At 41.0% G+C, this 23,928-nt stretch overlaps 1 protein-coding gene across 4 annotated transcripts in view; it reads right to left on the bottom strand.

Annotated features, from left to right (window-relative positions):
* The window catches only part of NEK4 (NIMA related kinase 4), a 36,153-nt gene extending 13,874 nt beyond the window's left edge, over positions 1–22,279 (bottom strand). For 2 of the 4 annotated variants that reach the window (XM_004738163.3, XM_045079051.1), the window contains exons 1-15: positions 21,973–22,279; positions 21,588–21,737; positions 19,941–20,207; positions 18,143–18,340; positions 17,629–17,736; positions 15,884–16,038; positions 14,184–14,325; positions 11,641–12,045; positions 7,235–7,384; positions 6,552–6,698; positions 5,810–5,876; positions 4,949–5,058; positions 3,766–3,854; positions 2,128–2,333; positions 1,545–1,678 (exon numbers count right to left, since the gene is read on the bottom strand). In XM_004738163.3, coding sequence (XP_004738220.1) covers positions 1,545–1,678; positions 2,128–2,333; positions 3,766–3,854; positions 4,949–5,058; positions 5,810–5,876; positions 6,552–6,698; positions 7,235–7,384; positions 11,641–12,045; positions 14,184–14,325; positions 15,884–16,038; positions 17,629–17,736; positions 18,143–18,340; positions 19,941–20,207; positions 21,588–21,737; positions 21,973–22,065 — 2,421 coding nt within the window. In that variant the 5' untranslated portion in view covers positions 22,066–22,279. The remainder of the gene's footprint in view (positions 1–1,544; positions 1,679–2,127; positions 2,334–3,765; positions 3,855–4,948; positions 5,059–5,809; positions 5,877–6,551; positions 6,699–7,234; positions 7,385–11,640; positions 12,046–14,183; positions 14,326–15,883; positions 16,039–17,628; positions 17,737–18,142; positions 18,341–19,940; positions 20,208–21,587; positions 21,738–21,972) is intronic. The other 2 variants (XM_013052783.2, XM_045079054.1) reach the window with 2 other exon arrangements.
* Between the last annotated feature and the right edge of the window lie 1,649 nt (positions 22,280–23,928).

Genomic DNA, 23,928 nt, shown 5'->3' with positions numbered 1-23,928 from the left:
TTTCCAACCTGGAACATGGCTCAATTTGTTCATAACCTTGCAGGAAGGCCCCAGCACACCAACTTACTCAAAGCTTTGGCCACATTTTGGCAGTATGCCAAGGTTGAGCTGGTTCTTTCAACCAATCACTGCTGAGAGTCTTATAGCTATTCAGAGCTGGAAAAAATAACCAAGAGTGTTCAGACTATTAGCTTCCAACAACTCACAGTTAAGGAAGCTCTGCTGAATAGTTTGGTGGCCACTGAGGTGTGGATGTAGTTTTATGTTGGTGAGATCATAGTCAAGTGTGACATCACTGGCTATGATGTTTAAAGACCAGTCTTTAACATCTATCTATACTTGGTTTGAGTGTTCTTGGACCATGTGTTTTTAGACTGGTATCTGAATAAAATGAGACAATGTAACAAAAATAATAAAAATAGGGTACCTGAGTGGCTCAGTCATTAAGCATCTGCCTTCCGCTCAGGTCATGATCCCAGGGTTCTGGGATCGAGCCCTGCACTGGGCTCCCTGCTCAGCGGAAAGCCTGCTTCTCCCTCTCCCACTCCCCCTGCTTATGTTCCCTCTCCCTCTGTATCTCTGTCAAATAAGTAAATAAAATCTTTTAAAAAAATAAGAAATAAAAAATAAAAAACTGGTAGAGAACCAACTGTATTTCCAGGAATTTAAGGCTTTACTGTTGTTGTTATTATTATCACCAAAAAACTAGAAATAAAATATTTCTGAAGTATAACCCTAGTCAAAAAATGTTTGCTCAGGCACTACTCTGAAAGTTTCCATAAGGCAGGTGCGATGTAATGCAAATGACCCAATTAGGAACTAGCCCTGGGAGAATAGGAAAAGCAATGGCCTCAGGAGCACAGGAACAATCAAGAGAACAGTTAAACAACATGTGGTATGGCCATATAATGGAATATTATCTGACCATATAAAACAATGAAGAATGTGATCTATGTTACAACACGGATGAATCTTGAAAACATTATGCTAACTGCAAGAAGCCCATCACAAAAGACCACAGGTTTTGTATGAGTCCATTTAAATGAAATGTCCAGAATAGGCAGATCTACAGACATCGAAATATCAGTGGTTGCTGAAGGGTAGAGAGGACTTGGTAGACAATGGAGAGTGATGAGTACAGAGTCTCTTCTGGGGGTATTAAATGTTCTAACACTGGTTGTGGTAATGGCTGTACAACTCTGTCAACATACTAAAAACCACTGAATGGTACACTTTAAATGAGTGAAATGTACAGTATGTTAATTATATTTCAAAAGTCTATTAAAAAGAATTCCATAGTGGGGTGCCTGGGTGGCTCAGTGGGTTAAGTCTCTGCCTTTGGCTCAGGTCATGATCTCAGGGTCCTGGGATTGAGCCCTGAATCAGACTCTCTGCTCAGTAGGGAGCCTGCTTCTCTCTCTCTCTGCCTGCCTCTCTGCCTGCTTATGATCTCTGTCAAATAAATAAATAAATAAAAATCTTAAAAAAAAAAAAAAAAAGAATTCCATAATATAAGCAGCTGTTACAGCTAATGGGACACTCACCTCTCTCTCCAATTCATCTTCTTCTTCCAAAAGATCATACACCTGTTCTAAAAGCTGAATCCCCAGGCCCTGGATTACATCAGCTCTCAAAACTTCAACTATTCTTCTGATTTTTTCAGAACCTGGCATGACAGCTAAAAAGCAATTAACAAAAACAGGAAAAAATAAATACTTTCAACACTGAAGCATAAAGTTTTTTTTTAAAAAAAAAGTTGTCATTTTAAGATTCTTTTCACTTTGACAAGAATTGGATTTAATAACTTCATGTATTCTTAATGATGGCAAATGTATATATGAACTTATGCCTCATGTCTCATTACCACCTCCTAAATCTAAAATCCACAACTGTCTAATTTCAGGAAGAGCCACATGAAAAATCCAAATATGCATTTATATTTATTTAAAGAATGCAGCTTTTCAGGAACACAACTTGCTGCATAAAACAAGATATGCCTTTTATCGAGCTATCTAAACAATAAAATAATAAAAAAGAAAAAAATTTGGGGAGCATTATCTTCTTGGTGTGACACATTTCTCCAAAAAGCATGCTCTCCAGTTTGCTGTAAAAGAATAAACTGATCACCAGAAGGTAGCTCTTTAAAATGAAGATCCTCAGCTTCTTCTGCAACTTTCCCATGAAGTATCAGCGTATCCCGGTACTTCCGATGAAGTTTAAATTCTGACACTGGTTCTGGAACCAGGAGATCTTCATAGCTCTCTTTAGACTCCAATTTTAGGGTTTGAGTCATCAACTGCACCAAGTCACTCATTTCATTTGTATGACCTTTCCTGGGGAAAAAAATAATAATTCCCCACTCCCCTGTGATTTCATTGGCTTTATGAGAATTTTTCATTAAAAAATTAGATACAAAACATTTAGGAAGCTCTGCTTCTAAATAACTAAGTAAGCTATTACAGAGATACTTCCATTAATAAGTATAAACTCAACAAAATACAAAAATCTAGGATGTGAAGACAATGGAGAATGTACAAAACCTGTAGGCAGGTTCTGGAGGGGCATCAACATCTTAGAGCCTAAGGGCAGGCCATAGGCCGCTAAAATACAACAGAAAACCCAATCTTTCTGGCCTGCAAAACCGAAGGACAGAGTTCAAGACAACCATAGCCATTAGAAAGTGAGAGTGAAATCTTAGAAAAGAGAGACCAGAAAGTAACCCCAGGTTCTATGTATAAATTCTGCCCAACTATTTTTAAGTACAAAGTTTAAGAATATTTAAAGCATGGGGCGCCTGGGTGGCTCAGTGGGTTAAAGCCTCTGCCTTCGGCTCAGGTCATGATCCCAGGGTCCTGGGATCAAGCCCCACATCAGGCTCTCTGCCCAGCAGGGAGCCTGCTTCCCTTCCTCTCTCTCTGCCTGCCTCTCTGCCTACTTGTGATGTCCGTCAAATAAATAAAAATAAAATCTTTAAAAAAAAAAAGAGTATTTAAAGCAATACAAAAAATATCTCAGTCCCCAATGAGATAAAATTGACAATGTCTGGCATCCATTCAAAAATATCAGACGTGAAAGGAAGCAGGAAAATAAAACACATTTATGAAGAGGAAAAAAAATCAGGTAATAGAAACAGACCCAAGAGGGATACTAGTGATAGAATTTGTAGATAAGGACATTAAAGTGGTTATTATAAATATGTTCCACATTTCCAAGGTAGAAGAATGCATTAACATATTAAGGAGAGGCACGGAAGTTAGAAAAAGACCCAAATAGAACTCCTGGAAATTAAAAAATACACTGTGTTGAATACATGAGATAGGATAAGCAGACTAGATGCTGTAGAAGAAAACATTAGTGAACCCAAAGAAATAGCAGTAGAATCTATGAAAAATGAAACAGAAAAGAAGTCTAAAAAACATGAACGCCATCAGTGAGCTATAGGACAACTTTAAACAATCTAGTATATATGTACTTAAAATCCTCTAGAAGGCAAGAGGGAGTCCAAAAAAATTCCAAAAAGTAACAGTCAAAATTTTTGCAAATCTGATGCAACTATAAACCATAGATCTAAGAAGATATTCTCTAAGAATTCTGAATGAAATCAGATGTGTTCATTAGAAGAGATGTGTTCATTAGTTTTAGCTCTAACATGTACCAAAACCCATTTATAAGTTATTAATGACAGCACTACAGGTCTGAATACACGTTTAAGACTAATCAAAGTAGAAATTGTTTATGAAAAGAGATAGAAAATAAGAACCTTACCGTTCCTTGGAATCCCCATCTGACTTATCAGTTGAACTTGTAGAAGAACTTAATTCATCCTCAGACAGACAGTGGATGAGTTTCCTTTCCTTTAATGTTTGGAAAAACAGAATTCCACATGACAACACAACCAGAACATAATACACGCAACATTCTTACATTCAATGTCTAGATACTGTGTGCACCTGGGTCCAATTTAACCAAAGAAACTAATAATCTAAAAGTTACTTTACCTAAACAATGTCCCAATTCACCCATAAAGTTCACAAGTGAACCCTGAAGAACATTAAGGTAAAGTTTTAAAAGGCCCTGGGAAGTCTCAGCTATGAAAAAATGTCCTTTCCAGAAGACAGCACAGGAAGAGTTCCGGTACTCCACTCCTAAGCAGAGGGCTAGTAACCTAAGGGGTTTTAGGCTAGATAAAATGCCACCTCAATAAAAGCAACCTCAGTTTGCTTATAACTGAGACTTTTTGTTAAAATACCTTAAAGGATTGCTTGATTTAATTACATGCAAACCTTACAATTCTGGAAGATAGGAGTATCTTGATTAGTGAAGCAACTTACTCAGAGAATACTGTTAAAGCAACAAATCTTCCTTATTTGCAAGAGCAGGAAGTTTCTATCTTTTTAAAATAATTATATGTTCCTAGAAATAATGTCAGAAACTGCAATACAGAAAAATGGATAGTTATTCCCTGGGTATCATTAGACAGAAAATGAACATGGGTTGGAAACCTTGCAACTACCCATTCAGCCACTAGATGCTGCCCCTGCATCCTCCCTAGGGGAGGAACTCAGACACAAAACAGGAAACTGGGCAAAGATAAGCAAATGAGACTCAAATTTGGCCAGGCAGGCGGGTATATTCATTGCACAGCATTATAAGCAAAATGTTACCTAGTGGAAACCCTTGGGAAGTCCTGCTGTAAAGACTACCTAAAAAAGATAGTAACTAAGCTACCAACTGCTTATAAGAGCACCTAAAAACTCATTCCTTTAATGGAGCAAAAATAACCTTTTTAGTTATTATTCACCAGTTCTTTTTCTTATCAGGAGTGAAAAAGTGTAAATTCAGGCAGTGCTGTCCCAGAAATCAACGGAGCTGGCATTTATGAGGTTTACTGTATCAGGCTTGCCAGATGCAGACCCGTCCCCCTTTTCCATGGGACTGTGTAACGTACCTGAGCCACAGTGCAGTCAGGAGACAACCATCGGGCAGGGGCACGCTGGCCTTCTTCTTGTGGTTTCCCTGGCCCTGATGCACTCAGAGAAGCTCTCCTCACTGAAGGGCCTGAAAAAGCGGGCACCCCAACAGTTGTTTGTGGTGGGCTGGCCTCAGAAGAGGGCTTTATAGCAAGTGCGAGCCTAGAGGTAACTCAGCATATTCATCATTACTCCAGTGTCTGACACCTCATTTTAAACCATAGTTCCAGGTCCACCAGCACTGTGACCCTGGTCAAGTTATGTAACCTCTCCAAGCCTCAGCTTCCTCAGCTGCAAAATGCAGACAATGCTGCCTACCTTTGAGAGTTACCATAAACAGAAGATGAGATAATGCTCTTAAAGTGCTTCCCATAATGCTTGAGACAGTCAGCACTCAATAAATAGAATCTGCTAGTACCATCTTTATAGTAATAAGAATGATCACGGCCTTTGACCCAGGGCAGCACCGTTCTCCTAGCTTTGTTCCTCTATTCCCGAGAAGACAGCGCTTCCTGACCAGCAGAATCTGAACACAGAAACACATTAAACACTCACTCCATTTCCTGTCTGAAATCTCTCAGGAGTTAATGCCACTCAAAGCTCTCTTGGTCTCTTTTTACTAACCTCTTCCTCTGATACACAAGTTCCAAACCCAACAACCTATCCTGATTCTTTTCAAAAGCCCAAGAAATTTCAAAAATGCTTCCAAAAAATCTTCAAAAATTTCCCCCATGGATCACTGATGCTGAAAATTCCTCACACCTCACAGTCAAAACCAATGTTATATCCATAAGCCAAACCAACAACCTCCAATAGATGAAGGAAAGAGAAAGCTTTACCTGAGGAAAACACCTCTTCCTGTGACTGCTTCAGTCGTCTCCTCTCTCTTGCTGATAATGGTCGATCCTTTTAAAGAGAGAAAGTTACTTTCACTCCTACTCACTATTTTTATAACAGCTGCAATGTCTGATGTCTCATCCAGCACTATAGGACAGGCCCTGCACAGGTCTTTAAAGGAGTATCTGGTGAAACCAATTCACATCATGATCACAACTACTAGCTAGGAATGATCACAACCCTTATTTCTGGGAAGTACTCATTTTCGGAAGGGCAAATGGAAAATTTTGCATTTCTCACATTCAGAATGTACTTAGTTTCCTTAATTCAGTGGAAGTGACCATCCCTGGAACTATAGATTCCATCCATTTCAATAAAAGCTTCTGCTGAGAATCACAACTTTGTCCTCTAAGCTGTTTGGCAAAAAGTGGGGTTAAGGTGTTTTGTTTTGTTTTAAGGATTTTATTTATTTATTTGACAGAGAGAGAGTTCGCATAAGCAGGGGGAGCAGCACGAAGAGGGAGAAAAGAAGCAGGCTCCCCACTGAGCAGGAAGCCCAACTCAGGGCTCAATCCCAGGACTCTGGGAACACAACCTGACGTGAAGGCAGATATGCAACCGACTGAGCCACCCAGGTGCCCCGGCTAAGATGCTTTAATATAAAACTTCACAACATATGCAGGATTTTTACAACCAAAAAGTTTTATAGGGTTGGGAAAAAATCCAATATACACTCCCGCAAACCTTTGATGAAGACACCTCCCTGCTCCTCGAACAGCTTGCAGCACACCCAATGGCCACTCCTCTTTGGTCTTCAGCATCTTTTTGTGTTAATGTGACATCCATTTTTCCAACAATGGGAAGAGAAGGCAAAAGTTGAGGAGCAGCCTCCTGGAATTTAAATAATTAAAAAAGGGGGAAGTGGGAAATTATCAATTTCCTATACAGCCACCTCCAAAGTTCCCCCACCAATAAGCCTCCTCTGTATTTGTTAATGTTCTCAAAAACTTCAAAACATTGAGGTTTATTGAAAAGAAATTCTGCCAAAAGTGAACGACCATCTAAGAAGCTTACAGAGAGGGTGCTCGTGAAAGTCACTTCAAAAAAGGAGGTGTCGACAGGATTTTATGTAGAGGGAGAAACTTTTCATCAGTGTAACACAGGAGGGATCAGAGATCTACTCTTGTTAGCTTGTTCCCTGAACTCTCAAGATGACCTGTCCATTTTTGCTGGGGAAGATAAAATCTTTACTCTGTTTCCAACTCACTGAGATTTGGAAACTAATAGTTAGCATCTCCCCATTGCCACCCCCCTCCACATGCTCCCGCATTTCTTTCAAGCCTTTTGGGCAACTGCTAATCCTCCTAAATGAAGTCTATTTCCCAAGCTGCAGAACAATGACTTACTCCACCGAGCTCTCTACTGACCTGTCTCTCTTCCCCACTGTGCTCGGGCTGTTCTCTTTTCTTCTGTCGTCGCTGTCGAGAAAGGGAAGGCTCAGAGCAGGAGCTCTGTGGCTTTAAACCCGGTTGGGTTCTGTCTGGTTTTTCTGTAACACATTCACCAGGAACTTGATCCTTAAAAATAATAAAATGAAACAAACAAAAAAGAAAACAGAATAATGAAATAGTCTTTTGAACTTCCAAATGGCCAAACTATTATAAAATTATAACTGGAAATGAGAAGGAGGAATGTCTTTCTCAAAATGCATGCTCATTTGCAGTGCTGACAGGCAAAAACAAAGCGCTGACATCAGTTACCCATATATTCTGGCTTTTTTTCTCTTCTCCCAAATAAAAATAAGTACTTACTTTTTTAAAAAGATTTTTAAATTTATTTTAGAGAGACAGACAGAATGGGGGGTGTGGGGAATGAACAGGAGGGGCAGAGAATCCCAAGAGGGCTACAGGTTCAGTGCAGAGCCTGAGGCAGGGCTCCAACTTACAATCAACATCTCAACCTGAGCCAAAACCAAGAGCTGGACACTTAACAAACTGCACCACACAGGTGACCCCTCTCCCTTTGCCTCTCCCCCTGCTCATGCTGTCTTTGTCTGTATCTCTTTGTCTCAAATGAATAAAGATCTTTATTTAATCTTCATTAAATATCTTTTTTAAATCTTTAAAAATATATGTAATTATTTATTTGGGGTCACCTGTGTGAGCCAGGAGCCCAACCCCAGGACCTGGAGATCATGACCCGACCCAAAGGCAGACACCTAACCATCTGAGCCACCCAGGCGCCCCTCCCAACTAAATAATTAGTTTAATTAAATTACTCAGATTGTTATTAACCTGAGACTACTGATATTTTTTATTTACTTTTTAATTTACATTTAAAAAAAAGATTTTATTTATTTATTTGACAGAGAGTGAGAGAGATCACAAGTAGGCAGAGATGCAGACAGAGAGAGGAGGGGAAGCAGGCTCCCTGCTGAGCAGAGAGCCTGATGTGGGGCTTGATCCAGGACCCTGAGATCATGACCTGAGCTGAAGGCAGAGGCTTAATCCACTGAGCCACCGAGATGCCCCGTCGATTTACAGTTAAAATAAAAAAACAAAACAAAAACTTATTTTCTGGGGTGCCTGGGTAGCTCAGTCAATTAGGCAGCCAACTCTTGATTTTGGCTCAGGTCATGATTGCAGGGTCATGAGATGGAGTCCCATGCTCCACATGGAGTCAGCTTGAGATTCTCTCTCTCTCTCCTTCTGCTCCTCCCCCAATCTGCCCACTCTCCCTTTCAAATAAATACATACATAAAATCTCAGGGGGGAAAAAGGATCTGAATAGATATTTCCTCAAAGCAGGTATACAAATGGCCAATAAGCACATGAAAAGGTGCTCAACATCATTAGTTATCAGGGAATGCAAATCCAAACCAAAGTAAGATACATTTCACACTCATTAGGATAGCTAGAATCAAAAAACCAGAAAATAGGAAGTACTGGTGAGGATGAGGAGAAACTGCAACTCTCACATATTGTTGAGAAGTAAAATGATGTAGTTGCTCTGGAAAACAGTCCTAGAGTTCCTCAAAAAGTTAAACATAGAGTTACCATATGACCCAGCAATTCCAATCAGAGAGTATATATCCAAGAGAACCGAAAACATGTCCACACACAAACTAGTATGAGTGTTCATAACAGAAACAACAACAACAAAAAAGAATGTTCATAATAGCATTATCCATAGTGACTAAAAAGTGAAAACAACCCAAATGTTCACGAACTGATGAATGGGTAATAAAATATGGTGTATACATACAGTGAATTTATTTGGCAATTTAAGAAGGAATGCAGGGGTCCCTGGGGGGCTCAGACAATTTAGCATCTGCCTTCAGCTCAAGTCAGGATCCCAGGGTCCTGGGATCGAGTCCTGCAGCAGGCTCCCTATTCAGCGGAAAGTCTGCTTCTCCCTCTACCCCTCCCCCCGTTCATGTTCTCTCTTGCTCTTAAAACAAATAAAATCTTAAAAAAAAAATTCCTTAAAAAAAGTAAAAAAAAAATTTAAAGGAATGCAATACTAGTAGATGCTACAACATGAGTAAACCTTGAAAACATCATGCTAAGTAAAAGAAGCTGCCACAAAAGGCCACAAATTTCATGATTCTCTTTACAGGCATACCTCATTTTACTGTGCTCCACTTTATTATGCTTCAAAGACAATTGTGTGTTTGTTTTTTTTACAAATGGAAAAGTTTGTGGCAACCCTGCAACAAGCAAGTCTATCAGTGCCATTTTTCCAATAGCATCTGCTGACTTTATGTCTCAGTGTCACATTTTAGTACTTCTCACAATGTTTCAAACATTTTCAATAGTACTGCATTTGTTATGGTGATCTGTAATCAGTGATGGCTGATGTTACTATTGTAATTGTTTGGGAAAACCACAAAGGATCCATAAAAGATGGAGAACTTAATTGACAAATGTGTGTGTTCCCACGCTCTACTGACTGGCTGTTCCCCATCTCTCCATCTCTCCTCAGGCCTTCTTATTCCTTGAGACACAACAGTATTAAAACTAGGCCAATTAATAATGGCTACAATGGCTTCTAAGTGTTTAAGTAAAAGGAAGCGTCAATAGATGCGGCAAACTTCACTGTCGTCCTGTTGAAAGAAATTGCCTCAGCCACCCCAGCCTTCAGCAACCACCACCCTGATCAGTTGGCAACAATCAACCTCAGGGCAAGACCTTCCACCAGCACACAGATAGTGATGTGCTGAATGCTCAGACAGTGGTTAGGCTATAGCCTTAATGTAACTCTTACGTGCACTGGGAAACCAAAATTTAAATTTGATAACCTTTATTGCAATATCCGCTCTATAGTGGTGACCTGGATTTGAAACTGCAGTTTCTCTGAGGTATGCCTGTACATGACATGCCCAGAACAGGCAAATCCATACAGATGATGGTTGCCAGGGGCTGGGGGCAAGGAGCAATGGGCTATTATTAGTGGGTATAGGGTTTCTCTTTAAGATATGGAAATGTTCTGGAATTAGACGTTATGACTGTACAACCCTACAAATACACAGAAAACCACTGAATCGGTATTTTATTTTATTTTTTTAAAGATTTCATTTATTTATTTGACAGACAGAGATCACAAGTAGGCAGAGGCAGAGAGAGAGAGGAGGAAGCAGGCTCCCCGCTGAGCAGAGAGCCCGATGCGGGACTCGATCCCGGGACCTGGGATCATGACCTGAGCCGAAGGCAGCAGCTCAACCCACTGAGCCACCCAGGCTCCCCAGAATCGGTATTTTAAAAATAAAAAAATAAACAGAAAAACACGAAAGAAGTGAATCTGAATGTAATTTGAGAGTCAAGCAGAACAAGCAGCACACACATAATTTTATCCACAAAGTACTAAGAATTCCAAAGAAAGTTTAAGACTTCAATCCAATGGCTTTACTTTGACTTTTACATAAGAACAAAAACTTATTTAAAACATTTGAATATAGGGGCGCCTGGGTGGCTCAGCTGGTTAAGCGCCTGCCTTTGGCTTAGGCCATGATACCAGGGTCCTAGAACCAAGAAGCTCCATGTCTGGCTCCCTACTCAGTGGGGAGCCTGCTGCTGCTTCTCCCTCTGCCTGTTGCCCCCCCTGCTTGTGTGTGCTCTCTCTCTCTCAAATAAATAAAAAAATTTTTGAATATATTTGTATAAAATAGTTTTTATATGTCATATAGAGATATCAAATATAAAGATATGTTTAATATATCAAATTTAAATATTTTAGCACAGATTATAAAAATAGTTAAAATATACATCTTAAATATATTTTTAGAATATTTTACATATAAAAATGAAAAGGTCACCAAATGTTCTGGCTTTCTCTCTAATCCTCAGCTATTGCCATATTTCATCTAACTTAGCTTCTGTCTAAATTCAAGTAGAAGTTAACCTTTAAATTGACTCAGAACAGTCTCTTAGTATCAAAATCCTTTTGCTCCTTTCCTTTTCTTTTCTTCCTTCCCCTTTGGTTCCAACACATAAAATACTTTTTTTTTATTCCTTAAGAAGTAAGATCAAGCACTAACTTTCCAAGTACAAGAAGAAATGTGATGTTACCTACTTGGTGGAACTACCCTTCCATGTGGAAACCTAAGGAAGAGTAACAAAGAAATGGGAGAAAACATAAAAATAGCATGCTTCCACCAGATACTCTATGGTGGGGGGCACAAGGTGTCTAAGAATCCTGCGGGTCCTATCCTTTGGTTTCTATAATGTTTAAAATGGCACACAGACTAACTGATTTTCCTAAAATGCCAAGTAGAACCCAATGAACAACACAACTCATATCTTTGTAACTGCACTTTCTCATGTATATCACTCACCTGGTCTCTCGGCTTCTGGTCTTTGTTGAGGGGCTGCAGAGGTCTCGCTGGGTCATTCCTTTCCCCAGTGACATCATCAGAGGACCATGTAGGAGTCAGGTTTCTGGGTTGAGGACTGGGCTTAGAGCCATCCTGCAGCTTCTCCTTCACTTGAGAAATACTGCAGTTACCTTCTAGCTCATGAACAGCATCTAAGTGTCTTGGCTGATTCTCCCGAACTAGGCCGGCGCTCAGGGAATCCCTTCTTTCTGCAGGTAAGATGTCAATATTCACTTTACTGATTGTGGCTAATGATTCTGAGGTATTGCTCACGTCTGGTTTGCAGGTGTGGCCTTTCAGACTTGCTGGTGTCTTCAAGGGGGCAATGACTATGGGTTTCTCCTGGGACAAACATTTGTCTTCACCCTGAGTGAAAATATGCTTCCAACTTATTATAGGACTCCTCACACCATACAAAATGAACTCAAAAAAGGCACAGCAGGTTCCTCAGAAAGTTAGACACAGAATCACCATATGATCTGGCAATCTCATTCCTAGGTAAATATCCCTAAGAACTGAAAGTAGGGACTCAAACAGGTAATTGCTCACCAAAGATTTACAGCAGCATTATTCACACTGGACAAAAGGTGGAAATGACCTAAATGTCCATTAGCAGATGAAGGGATACACAAAATATGATATACACATAACAGTGAAATATTACTCAGCCATATAAAGGAATGGAGTACTGATACATGCTACAACATGGATGAACCTTAAAAACATGCTAAATGAAATAAGCCAGACACAAAAGGACATACTGTATGATTCCACTCATCTAGAACCGGCAAACTCATAGAGACAGAAAGTAGATTAGAGGTTACCAGGGCCTGGGAACAGGAGGAATGGGGAACTATTGCTTAATGAGTACAGAGTTTACTTGGAATGATGAAAGGGTTTTGGGAGATACTGGTGATGGTTGCACAATATTGTGAGAATAGTTAAGGACACTAAACTGTAGGCTTAGAGGTGGCTCAAAATGGCAAATTCTGGGGCACCTAGTTGGCACAGTTGGTTAAGCATCTGACTCATGGTTTCAGCTTAGGTTGTGATCTCAGGGTTGTGGGGCTGAGCCAAGCATAAGGCTCTGCACTCAGTGTGGAGCCTGCTTGAGATTCTCTCTCCCTCTGTCCCTCCCGCTCATGCTCTCTCTCTCTCTCCAAAATAAATAAATATTTTTAAGCAGATTCTTAAAAATTAAAAAAAATAATTTTAAAAATGAATTTTAAATTCATTTTTAATTTTTAAAATGAATCAATCTTAAAATTTAAAAAATGAATCAACCACCTAAATATGAGCTGAAATTATAAAACTCCTAGAAAAAAACACAGGCATACATCATCATGAACTTGGAATTGGCAAGGAATTCTTAGATATGACACCAAAAGCATAAGCAATGTAAGAAAAAATAGATAATTTGGGCTTCATCAAAATTAAAAGCTTTTGTACATAAAGGGACATTATCAAGAAAGTGACAAGCCAACCTACAGCATGAGAAGAAATATTTGTAAATCATGTATCTGATAAGGATCTACTCTCCAGACTACAGAAAGAACTCTTAGAACTAAATGACAAAAATATAAAAAACCCAACTAAAAAATGGCCAAAGTGCTTAACAGACATTTCTCCAGAGAAGGAATACAAATGGCCAAGAAACTTATGGGCAGATGCTATTAGGGAAATGCAAGTCAAAACTACATGAAATACTGCTTCATATCCAGCAGGATGGCTAGAATCAGAAAAGTAGAAAATGACAAGTTGGTGAGATTATAGAGAAACCAGAGCTCTTGTGCATTAGCTGGTGGGAAAGTAAAATGCAACCCCTCTGGAAAGCAGTATGTTGGTTTCTCAGAAAGTAAATACAGAACTACCACATGACCCAGCAATTCCACTCCTAGGTATATATCCCAAAAAACAAATGCAAACAGGGACCCAAACACTTGGGTCCCTGAAAACAGGGACCCAAAGACTTGTACCCAAATTTTCTTTTTTTTTTTTTTGTATCCAAATTTTCATACCAACAGCCAGAAGGTGGAAATAACTCAATATCCACCAATGAACAAATAGAAAAGCAAATTGTGGTGCATATGTACAGTGGAGTATTACTCAGAAATAAAAACAGAGAACTGACACATGCTACCTCCGAAATGTCCTGCTCAGTGAAAGCAGCCAGACATGAAAGGTCACATACTATGATTTTTTTACATGAAATACTCAGAACAGGCAAACCCACAGAGACAGAATACACATTGGTAGTTCCCAGAGGTCAGGTGGAGGAGAGAATGAGGATGATTACTTAACATAAGGATGAGTACATAACATATAACAGGTCTGGGGTTTCCTTTCGCAGTGACGTGGAATGTTTTGGAACAAGAGAGAGGTGATGGCTGCACAACATTGGGAAGGCACTAAACACAATGAATGGTTCACTACAAAATGGCTAACATCATGTCATACAACCTGCTTAAATAACCTATCACTTTAATGGTTTTTAAAATACATACCATTCCATATGTCTTGGAGCCCTCAGAAGAGTGTGGCTGGAGGGAAACGGCTTTATGACTCGATTCAGCATTTCCAGAGACCACTGCAGCAGTAGGCTTTGTTTTAGAGTCACCATTTTTAATATTACTTTTGGAGGTTTTTCTTTATGAGGAAGAAAAGAAAGAAATTATTATCAGTATAGTGAAGATGAGACGTTTTTACCTATCTGGGCAATGCATGTGTGTATTATAAAAACTGTTGCACTTAAGAAAAAATAGTTTTCTAAAAACCAGGGGGCGTTCTGCAAAACATTTGACTAGTACTCCTCAAAACCAATCAAGGTCATGAAAAACCAAGAAAGCGAGAGACTTGGTTGATTAAGGAGGACTAAATGCAATGTGGTATCCTGAATTGGACCCTAGAAGAGAAAAAGGCCATTAGTAGAAATATCGGTGAGAGCCAAATAAAGTCTGGAGTTTAGTCAACAGTCAGGTACTGTTGTAGTTTTCATGGTTCTGACAAACGCACCACAGTAATATGAGATGTCTATGATAGAAGCAGCTGGGGGAGGGGTGTACAGAAATTCTCTGTACAATCTCTGCAACCTGTCTGTAAATACAAGATTATTCCACCATGAAAAACCAATGAGAAATTACCTCATGTACAGAAGAACCAGCATAATTTTCAAGCTTCACATGTTTGTAATTATACCACAACTGCTTTGCCAAGTTTGACAGCAAGAATGATGGGTGTGCTCAGCCTGGACTTAAAGAATAAAGGAGTACAGGATTGATAGTCCTGACTCCTTTAGTGTGACGTTTCTACAGCTGAGCTAACTTACCCTCTGGAGAATTTAAGAGGAGCATGAGACCGAGTCTGTAGAAGGCCAAAGGTCTGTTTGGTGCAAAGTATAGACAGTGTAAATAAAAAGATGGTTTATCTTTATCCCCTGGGGCCTGTCTAGTATTGCTCTTAAATCTAACATGTCACAAGGTAGAGATCACATCACTCTTAGATCATGGAAGAGCTGTTTAGTGAAGGTAACCCCTGCAAGTCAAAGAAATAAACTTTTCTCTTGAGAACTATGAGTGAAGAGGGAAACTCAGGGAAGCTCTCAGAAATTTGAACACTTGATTTTTAAACATAACTCTCACATAGTACATAACATGTAACAGGCTTCCTAGATAATTCATTTTCATGTGCTTTCTAAAACATATATCCTTTTGAAACAATCATACTTAATGTGTCTTGGAACCCTCTGAGGAATGTTAAAGTGATTCTCTAGCTGGTTTTCTAGATTTCTGATTTTAGCAATTACATAAACCTCAAACATGCCCTAATCATGCAATTTTCCTTCATGTTTTAAAAAAAAACTCACCACGGGGGCGCCTGGGTGGCTCAATCAGTTAAGCATCTGACTCTTGATTCCAGCTCAGGTCATGACCTCAGGGTCATGAGATCGAGCCCCATGTCGGGGTCTGAACTGGGTATGGAGACTGCTTCAGATTTTCTCTCCCTCTTCCTCTGCCCCTCCTCCCTTCTCTCTCTCAGAATAAATAAATAAATAAAACTTCACCATAAATTCTCATATGAGAATTATAGAAGCTACCTTCTTTTTTTACTTTTTATAATTTAAAAAAAAATTTTAATAAATGTATAATTAGAAGCTACCTTCTTTTAATCAACTATTTAGCCATCTATTTGTAAGGAAGCATCTTACGCCTTTGTGGCCTCCAGAAACAGAGAGATCTGGCGCTTTATGTAAGGCTGCCTCAGGATGCTCCTCACAGAGGGTCTTTCTTCAGGCCTTTTGCTCAGCATTGTTCTTATCAGTTCTGCCAGCTCTGGGCTATAATCTTTTGGCATTGGTGGCAGCTACAAAGAGAAATAATGTCACAATTACGACTCTGGTCTTGTGAAGCCAAGTATAAGGAAAAAGTAGACGTTTCCCAATATCTCTTTAAAGCCATCATACACAGAACCAGAAAAGAGCCAGCATACAGCAATCTTGCTAATGTCCTTGTCATAGCAGCAAGTTGTGAGACTGTAAAAGTAGATTCAAACCAGCAGTCCCATTTGAGGACTGTCTCCTTCAGAAATAAGACCACGAGTTCCTAAAGACTTATGTACCGGGATATTCACTGCAGCCTTGTTCTTGCAGTAGTAAACAACTGGGAACAACTTAAATGTCTAGCTATAGTATAGCCTATGGTATAGCCTTCTAATAAAATGCTAGGCAGCTTCTTAAAAAATATGACAGCTATCAAACTACAAAGATGTCCCACATATATTAAGCATACTAATACGTACTGCCTGATTCCATCTTAGTTACTCTCTAAAAGCACCTGTGTGTATATGGGCATATATACACCCAGACTGTTTTATATATATATATACATATACATACATATACATATGTATGTATATGTATATATATATATATATACAGACAGGAAAACGCTAGGAAGGATACGCACGAAATTCCTAGCAATGGCCATCTCCAGAGGGGAGAAAAGAATTTTAAAAAGAGGGGAATTTACTCCTTTCTCGTTTGAGACTTAAGTAGTAGAATTATGGGTACATTTTACTTTTTGTGTGTTTTTCAATATTTTGAAATTAAGAAAATGAGTCTTGGCATATTAAAATCAGTAGGTAGTTTACAGCTTTGAAATTTAATGGCGTGTGGATGGCTAACACTGCAGAGGACAGCTAGCCTCATGGAAGTAACATATACACGTGGTTGCTCTGGTGTCTCTACCATGCACACTGCTTTGTGCAGCTCTTCACGGGCTACTTGTAATTGTGATTATCAAAGGAGCATCACCCTCAAAGAGTAGACTTATCATCATCATCATCATCATTATTATTATTTTACATCATTGCAAAATGTCTTCCAAGCTGGGAATGGAATGGGTACATTGCCCAGAGCGGACTCCTTTTAGATGGGGCTCATTTAACCACAGTGGCTCAGGGGAAGCTACGAATATCCTCTCAGGGCACCTGAACATCCTGTGGTTAAAAGGCGATGGTTTTCAGAAAGCCATTTTTTTCAGAACCATTAAGCAACCTTTACAAATTAATATTGAAATATGATCAATCCCTTCTCTTTCTAGTTCAACCTTCCCCATGGAAGGAGCTTACATTCCTACCTATCTACCTGACATCAAGGATGACTCATTTTTGCCAATAGCTACTTACAAAGCTGCATTAAATTAACCTTGCTTAAAATATTAAAAACAAGGGACGCCTGGGTGGCTCAGTTGGTTGGACGACTGCCTTCGGCTCAGGTCATGATCCCGGAGTCCCGGGATCGAGTCCCGCATCGGTCTCCCAGCTCCACGGGGAGTCTGCTTCTCTCTCTGACCTTCTCCTCGCTCATGTTCTCTCTCTCACTGTCTCTCTCTCAAATGAATAAATAAAAAAAAAAAAAATATTAAAAACAATTAATTTCAGAATAGTCTTTACCTTTCCTTCAATAATCCGATAAACTAAAGAATTCATGTCTTTTGCATTGAAAGCATGCTTCAGGGTGGCCATTTCATAAACACAGCATCCCAGTGCCCAAACATCAGACTAGAAAAGAAAAATAGGAAATAATCAAATGTCAGAATGCCTATGCCATTTATCCTCTGAAAACAAAACAAAACAAAAAACATTTTCAGGGCACCTGGGTGGCTCAGGCAGTTAACATCTGCCTTCAGCTCAGGTTATGATCCCAGAGTTCTGGGATTGAGCCCCACATCGGGCTCCCTGCTCAGCTGGAGCCTGCTTCTCCCTCTCCCCATGCTGGTTCTCGCTCTCACGCGTGCTCTCTCTCTCAAATAAATAAATAAATAAATCATCTCAAGAAAAACCGAGAAACAGAAAACATTTTTCTTAAGCCAATTCACAGAGAATCCCTCTGACTCTCTGTCTTATGGGTTCTGAAGTTATACTGTCCTAGAGACAGGGTGAGCTGGCATATGCAACTCAATCCTACCTTATAGTTGTAAGGTTTGTTTGAAAACAATTCCGGGCTCATGTAGTAGGGTGTGCCAATGAGGGTGCTAGCCATGTCACAGTGGTTCTCTAACACTCGAGCAATTCCTAGGTCACCCACTTTGATGATGTTTGTTCTTGTTAAGAAGACATTCTGAGTTTTCAGATCTCGGTGAAGGATGTGTTTTTCATGTAAATACTGAGGAGAGAAATAAAACTTCATTAAACATAAAAACACTTATCTACTTACTTATTCTTGACCTCTTACACAACATCAACAATTGCACAAGTGAAAGCATCTCAGTCATCTAAATATCAAGACACTACTGTTCTATCATCTCTAAATAGAAAGTGGGATTTACAACTTTCCAAGGCAGGAAATTTTGTTCCATGCATTAATTTGCACCAGTATCCTTCACAACTGTTGCTGGGTACTTTGACAATTTCACCATTTAGCATTAAACGGATCCACTTAAAAATACACTTACAAACTTCCCCTGAAGGGAGGAAGACAACTTGTACAGAGTCATATGCACAGTCCCCTCAGACTCATGAAATCCTGAGCTTAATAATATTTCCAACTATAACAAGATCACTTCTATTTAGTCAGCATATATTTTTTGAAATTATTTTTATTAACATATAATTATTATTTGCCCCAGGGGTACAGGTCTGTGAATTGTCAGGCTTACACAGTTCACAGCACTCACCACAGCACATACCCTCCCCAGTGTCCATAACCCGGCCACCCTATCCCTATCCCCCCTACCCTCCAGCAACCCCAGTTTGTTTTGTGAGATTAATACTTTCTTATGGTTTGTCTCCCTCCCAATCCCATCTTGTTTCCTTTTTACCTTCCCTACCCCCACAACCCCCGCCCTGCCTCTCAAATTCCTCATATCAGAGAGATCATATGATAATTATCTTTCTCTGATTGACTTATTTTGCTCAGCATAATACCCTCTAGTTCCATCCACATCATTGCAAATGGTTCTTTTGATGGCTGCATAGTATTCCATTGTATACACATCACATCTTCTTTACCCATTCATCTGATGAACATCTAGGTTCTTTCCATAGTTTGGCTGTTGCAGACATGGCTGCTATAAGCATTGCTATAAACATTTGGGTGCACGCGCCCCTTCGTATCACTACATTTCTATCTTTAGAATAAATACTCAGTAGTGCAATTGCTGGATCATAGGGTAGCTCTGTTTTCAACTTTTTGAGGAACTACCACCCTGAGTGGCTTGCATTCCCACCAACAGTTAGACAGCATATCTTAAAATTTACACAAGGTCAATCCATTCTGGACAAGTCTGCCCAGTTCCAGAGTGGTATTCCACAGTCTCACATTTGAATGTGTGTATATTCAAACAGACATGTTTTGTATTTCCACTCACTCTGCCACAGTGGAGTTAAAGCCCATATCCCCGCAGTTCAAGCATGTTAATTAGCCCAACCACCTTCCAGTATGACACAGCTGACCAGTTGATAACAGACATGGTCATTTGTTGCTTTGTCAACTCAGGACCCTTAGAATTGATTTTGGTATAAATACTAAATGAACAGAGAACTGGTATCCCTTGCAAACTGAAATCCACATCTACTTCAATATAGACACCATTCATTCAGAAATACTCTAATGCTATAGCAAGAGGCCCTAGGTCCACTTCATAAATGGTTTTTTTTTTTAAATACATTTTTTTCATGTAAGCTTTGGGGAAGGATTTTCCTAAAATCCACTTGCCATCCCCCTGTCACCCTGGAGCAAGTGGAATGCTGTGTCTGGACAGTACCTGCAGAGCCATGGCGATCTGAACAAACCATTCCACCACCTGACTCTCAGGCAGAAGCTGCCCCTTCTGTTCTTTGAGCTTTCGGTACAGATCACCTCCTTCGCAAAAGCCCATGACGATGTACAGCAGACCGTCACCTCCCTCCCACGACTCCTTGTAGGTGACAATATTAGGGTGCTTCAACTGAGACAAGAGCTGAGCTTCCTGTTCAGCGGCTCGTCGCTCTCGGCTTGAGGCATTTCGGAGGTTCAGCTTTTTGATGACATACTACAGTGAAAACACGTTGATTTTACAATGTGCAAATAAGCATACAGTTTTATACGTTCAGAATATTTAAGAGTTCTCCTGACTGTCCTCAAAACCAACCTTCTGGAGCCTGTCAGATAGCCTATTCATTCTGTTATTCACAAAGCACAAAACTGGGGAAAAGGGGTGTAAGTCTTTTGTAATATTTGTAATTTGTAAAGATTTGTAAATTATAATTTACTGATATTTTCAACAGCTTATACTTACAACAGGATGGAGGATCACAAAGAATTTATTATACTTTCCACCTGCATTTTACCATTTCATTAATGGCTAAAAAATGAGTCCATGTTAACATACAACTCTCTGTGTCAAATAAATAATAAAATCTAAAAAAAAAAAAAATTATTCCCACTTAAAAAAAAAAATCAGGGGCGCCTGGGTGGCTCAGTGGGTTAGGCCACTGCCTTCGGCTCAGGTCATGATCTCAGGGTCCTGGGATCGAGCTCCGCATCGGACTCTCTGCTCGGCGGGGAGCCTGCTTCCTCCTCTCTCGCTGCCTGCCTCTCTGCCTGCTTGTGATCTCTCTCTGTCAAATAAATAAATAAAATCTTTAAAAAAAAAAATCAATATCCCCTAACACCTAATTACATTGCTTATGACCAATGAACAGTCTATGCAATCCATTAATCAAAAGCATATATATATAATATATATATGTGTGTGTGTGTGTTTTCTAAAATATAAACTACTGCTCAAGTGTGAGGGACTCTTACCACCATCAATATTCCATCCTCCACTCAAAAATTCATTGACACTCTCATCTCATCCCCTTATTGCTACTGAATAAATCTCTTATACCTGAGCTTGTGTTCTAGGCAGAGCTACCAGCCCCTGACATCAGGCAGAATAGGCTAGCGGGCCTTATACTTGGGACTTTTCAGCTTATCTGGGGGCACTGCCATTGTCCTGGTGTAATTATTAATAGCACCTCCTCTCAGTTTCGAAACTGTCCCAGTTGGTGCGACACATTATATGGTCACCCTACTCAAAAACCATTTTAAAGAACTGGCTCATCATCCTGAGGGTCACGGGATAAAGGGCTTTAAAGACAGGAGTGACAACATTAGCTGTAAGTTTTAGAAGGATCCCTGAGATGGCAATGAAAGTGATGGACTGAAGAGCGAGCCAGGCGGCAAGCCAGGCGGCAGGGGAGGATCCGTGGAGGCCACCGCCCCAGCTCAGCTAAAGAGCAGGATGTCCTGGACTGCAGTGATACCAGTGGAGAGAGAAGAAGCCTGCTGGCTTAGTGGACAGATGAATGGGGGCAGTGGTGTGTGTCAAGAATGACCCTTGGGTGTGACCGGTTTGGGCAACTGGACGGCTGGTGGTGCTACTCACAGAAATGGGGACCGGGAAAGGTCTGGCGGGAAGGTGATGGGTTTTAAGTGAGTCCCGTAGTCTCCGGGTCGGATGTATGCGGCCCTTCCTCCAAAGAGTAATACCCGCCAGGCGCTGTGTTAGACTGTGGAAATGGATGACCTGACAGAGCTGTCAAGAGCCGAGAAGATGTGTAGATCAAGGGTAACAATTAATACCAAGGAGAACTACAGGGAGTAGGGGCGCATATTACAGTAAGGCCTGGCCTAGTCTTGGTGGCATGGGACGGGACGGTTTCCCTGAAGTGACATCCGAGGTGAGTCCACCCGCAGCCCAGCCTTTGGACGGCGGCCTCGGCATATCGCTACCTGCCCTCCACCCCCTGCCAGGCCCCAACCCCGCCGACCTGCCTGCCGTCCCGCCGGTGCCTCACGAGCGTCACCTCCCCGTAGCTGCCCCTGCCCACGACCCGAAGGTAGCAGTAGGCGGCCAGGGGCATGTTCCCGGCGCCCGCCCAAAGCTGGGATGCGGCGGCAGCGGCGGCCAGGGTCGCGGGCCGCGGCGGGAGACCCCGCTCATGCCCAAGAGGCCGCGGTGCTGGCGGCTGCTGACACTGTCTGGCCCAGACGCGAGCTCGGAGGCTGGGCCCACAGCGACGCCGCTGCCATAGCGATCCCGGCTAGCGCAGTCCCGCGCATGCTCCCACGGACCGGAAGCACCCACCACAAAGCCGAAGCGCTGGGCGGCCAGAGCGGTTCCGCCATCCAGGAGGACCCGCCATAGAGCTCAGGCTCCGGGGGGCCAGAGCGACTCCGCTGGACTTAGGGCGCGCACCTTCTGCCTCAGTTCCACCGCCGAGAACTTCCGGGTTGCTGGGCACAATAAAATAGTGGAAGCTTCCACGTATTGAGCACGTAGTTGATCCCAGTTGACGAATGTAAAATTCGTCATTTTACATTTTACAAATAACTTTATTAACCTCCTACTATGTGCCAGACCGACAAATTCCCTCTCCTCCCGAGGCTCCCATTCTAATCGAGGGATGACAAGACTAGAGTCTACAAATAACATGGGTAATATTGGCTTTATCACACAATGGTTAACGTAATGCATCTAGTAATCCGCATACCACTACACTTCACCCCTAAAAGCTTCAGCTTGTGCATTAAGAAATGCAAAGTACTCTCATAACCGTCCAACCTCCTGCACTATGACTTGACCGAATTCTTGATTTTTTTTATTAATTTATTTATTTTCAGAAAAACAGCATTCATTATTTTTTCACCACACCCAGTGCTCCATGCAATCCGTGCCCTCTATAATACCCACCACCTGGTACCCCAACCTCCCACCCATCCCCACCCCCCTCCACCCCCGCCACTTCAAATCCCTCAGATTGTTTTTCAGAGTCCATAGTCTCTCATGATTCACCTCCCCTTCCAATTTACCCCAACTCCCTTCTCCTCTCTAACACCCCTTGTCCTCCATGATATTTGTTATGATCCACAAATAAGTGAAACCATATGATAATTGACTCTCTCAGCTTGACTTATTTCACTCAGCATAATCTCTTCCAGTCCCGTCTGTGTTGCTGCAAAAGTTGGGTATTCATCCTTTCTGATGGAGGCATAATATTCCATAGTGTATATGGACCACATCTTCCTTATCCATTTGTTTGTTGAAGGGCATCTTGGTTCTTTCCATAGTTTGGCGACCGTCGCCATTGCTGCTATAAACATTGGGGTACAGATGACCCTTCTTTTCATGACATCTTTATCTTTGGGGTAAATACCCAGGAGTGCAATTGCAGGGTCATAGGGAAGTTCTATTTTTAATTTCTTGAGGAATCTCCACATTGTTCTCCAAAGAGGCTGCACCAACTTGCATTCCCACCAACAGAGTAAGAGGGTTCCCCTTTCTCCACATCCCCTCCAACACATGTTGTTTCCTGTTTTGTTAATTTGGGCCATTCTAACTGGTGTAAGGTGGTATCTCAATGTGGTTTTAATTTGAATCTCCCTGAGGGCTAGTGATGATGAACATTTTTTCATGTGTCTGATAGCCATTTGTATGTCTTGATTGGAGAAGTGTCTGTTCTTGATTTTTAACAGCTTAAGGTTATTAAGGCAGTGTCCATGGGAGAACTCTCCTTAAAAGACCCGTGTGTGGGGCGCCTGGGTGGCTCAGTGGATTAAGCCGCTGCCTTCGGCTCAGGCCATGATCTCAGGGTCCTGGGATCGAGCCCCGCATCGGGCTCTCTGCTCAGCAGGGAGCCTGCTTCCCCCTCTGTCTCTGCCTGTCTCTCTACCTACTTGTGATCTCTCTCTCTGTCAAGTAAAATAAATAAAATCTTTAAAAAAAA

The sequence above is a fragment of the Mustela putorius genome, unplaced genomic scaffold, assembly GCF_011764305.1.
Source record: "Mustela putorius furo isolate JIRA1106 unplaced genomic scaffold, ASM1176430v1.1 tig00000095_pilon_pilon_pilon, whole genome shotgun sequence".
Taxonomy (NCBI): domain Eukaryota; kingdom Metazoa; phylum Chordata; class Mammalia; order Carnivora; family Mustelidae; genus Mustela; species Mustela putorius.
The sequence above is the reverse complement of the archived record's forward strand: the minus strand, read 5'-3'. Positions and strand labels throughout refer to the sequence as shown.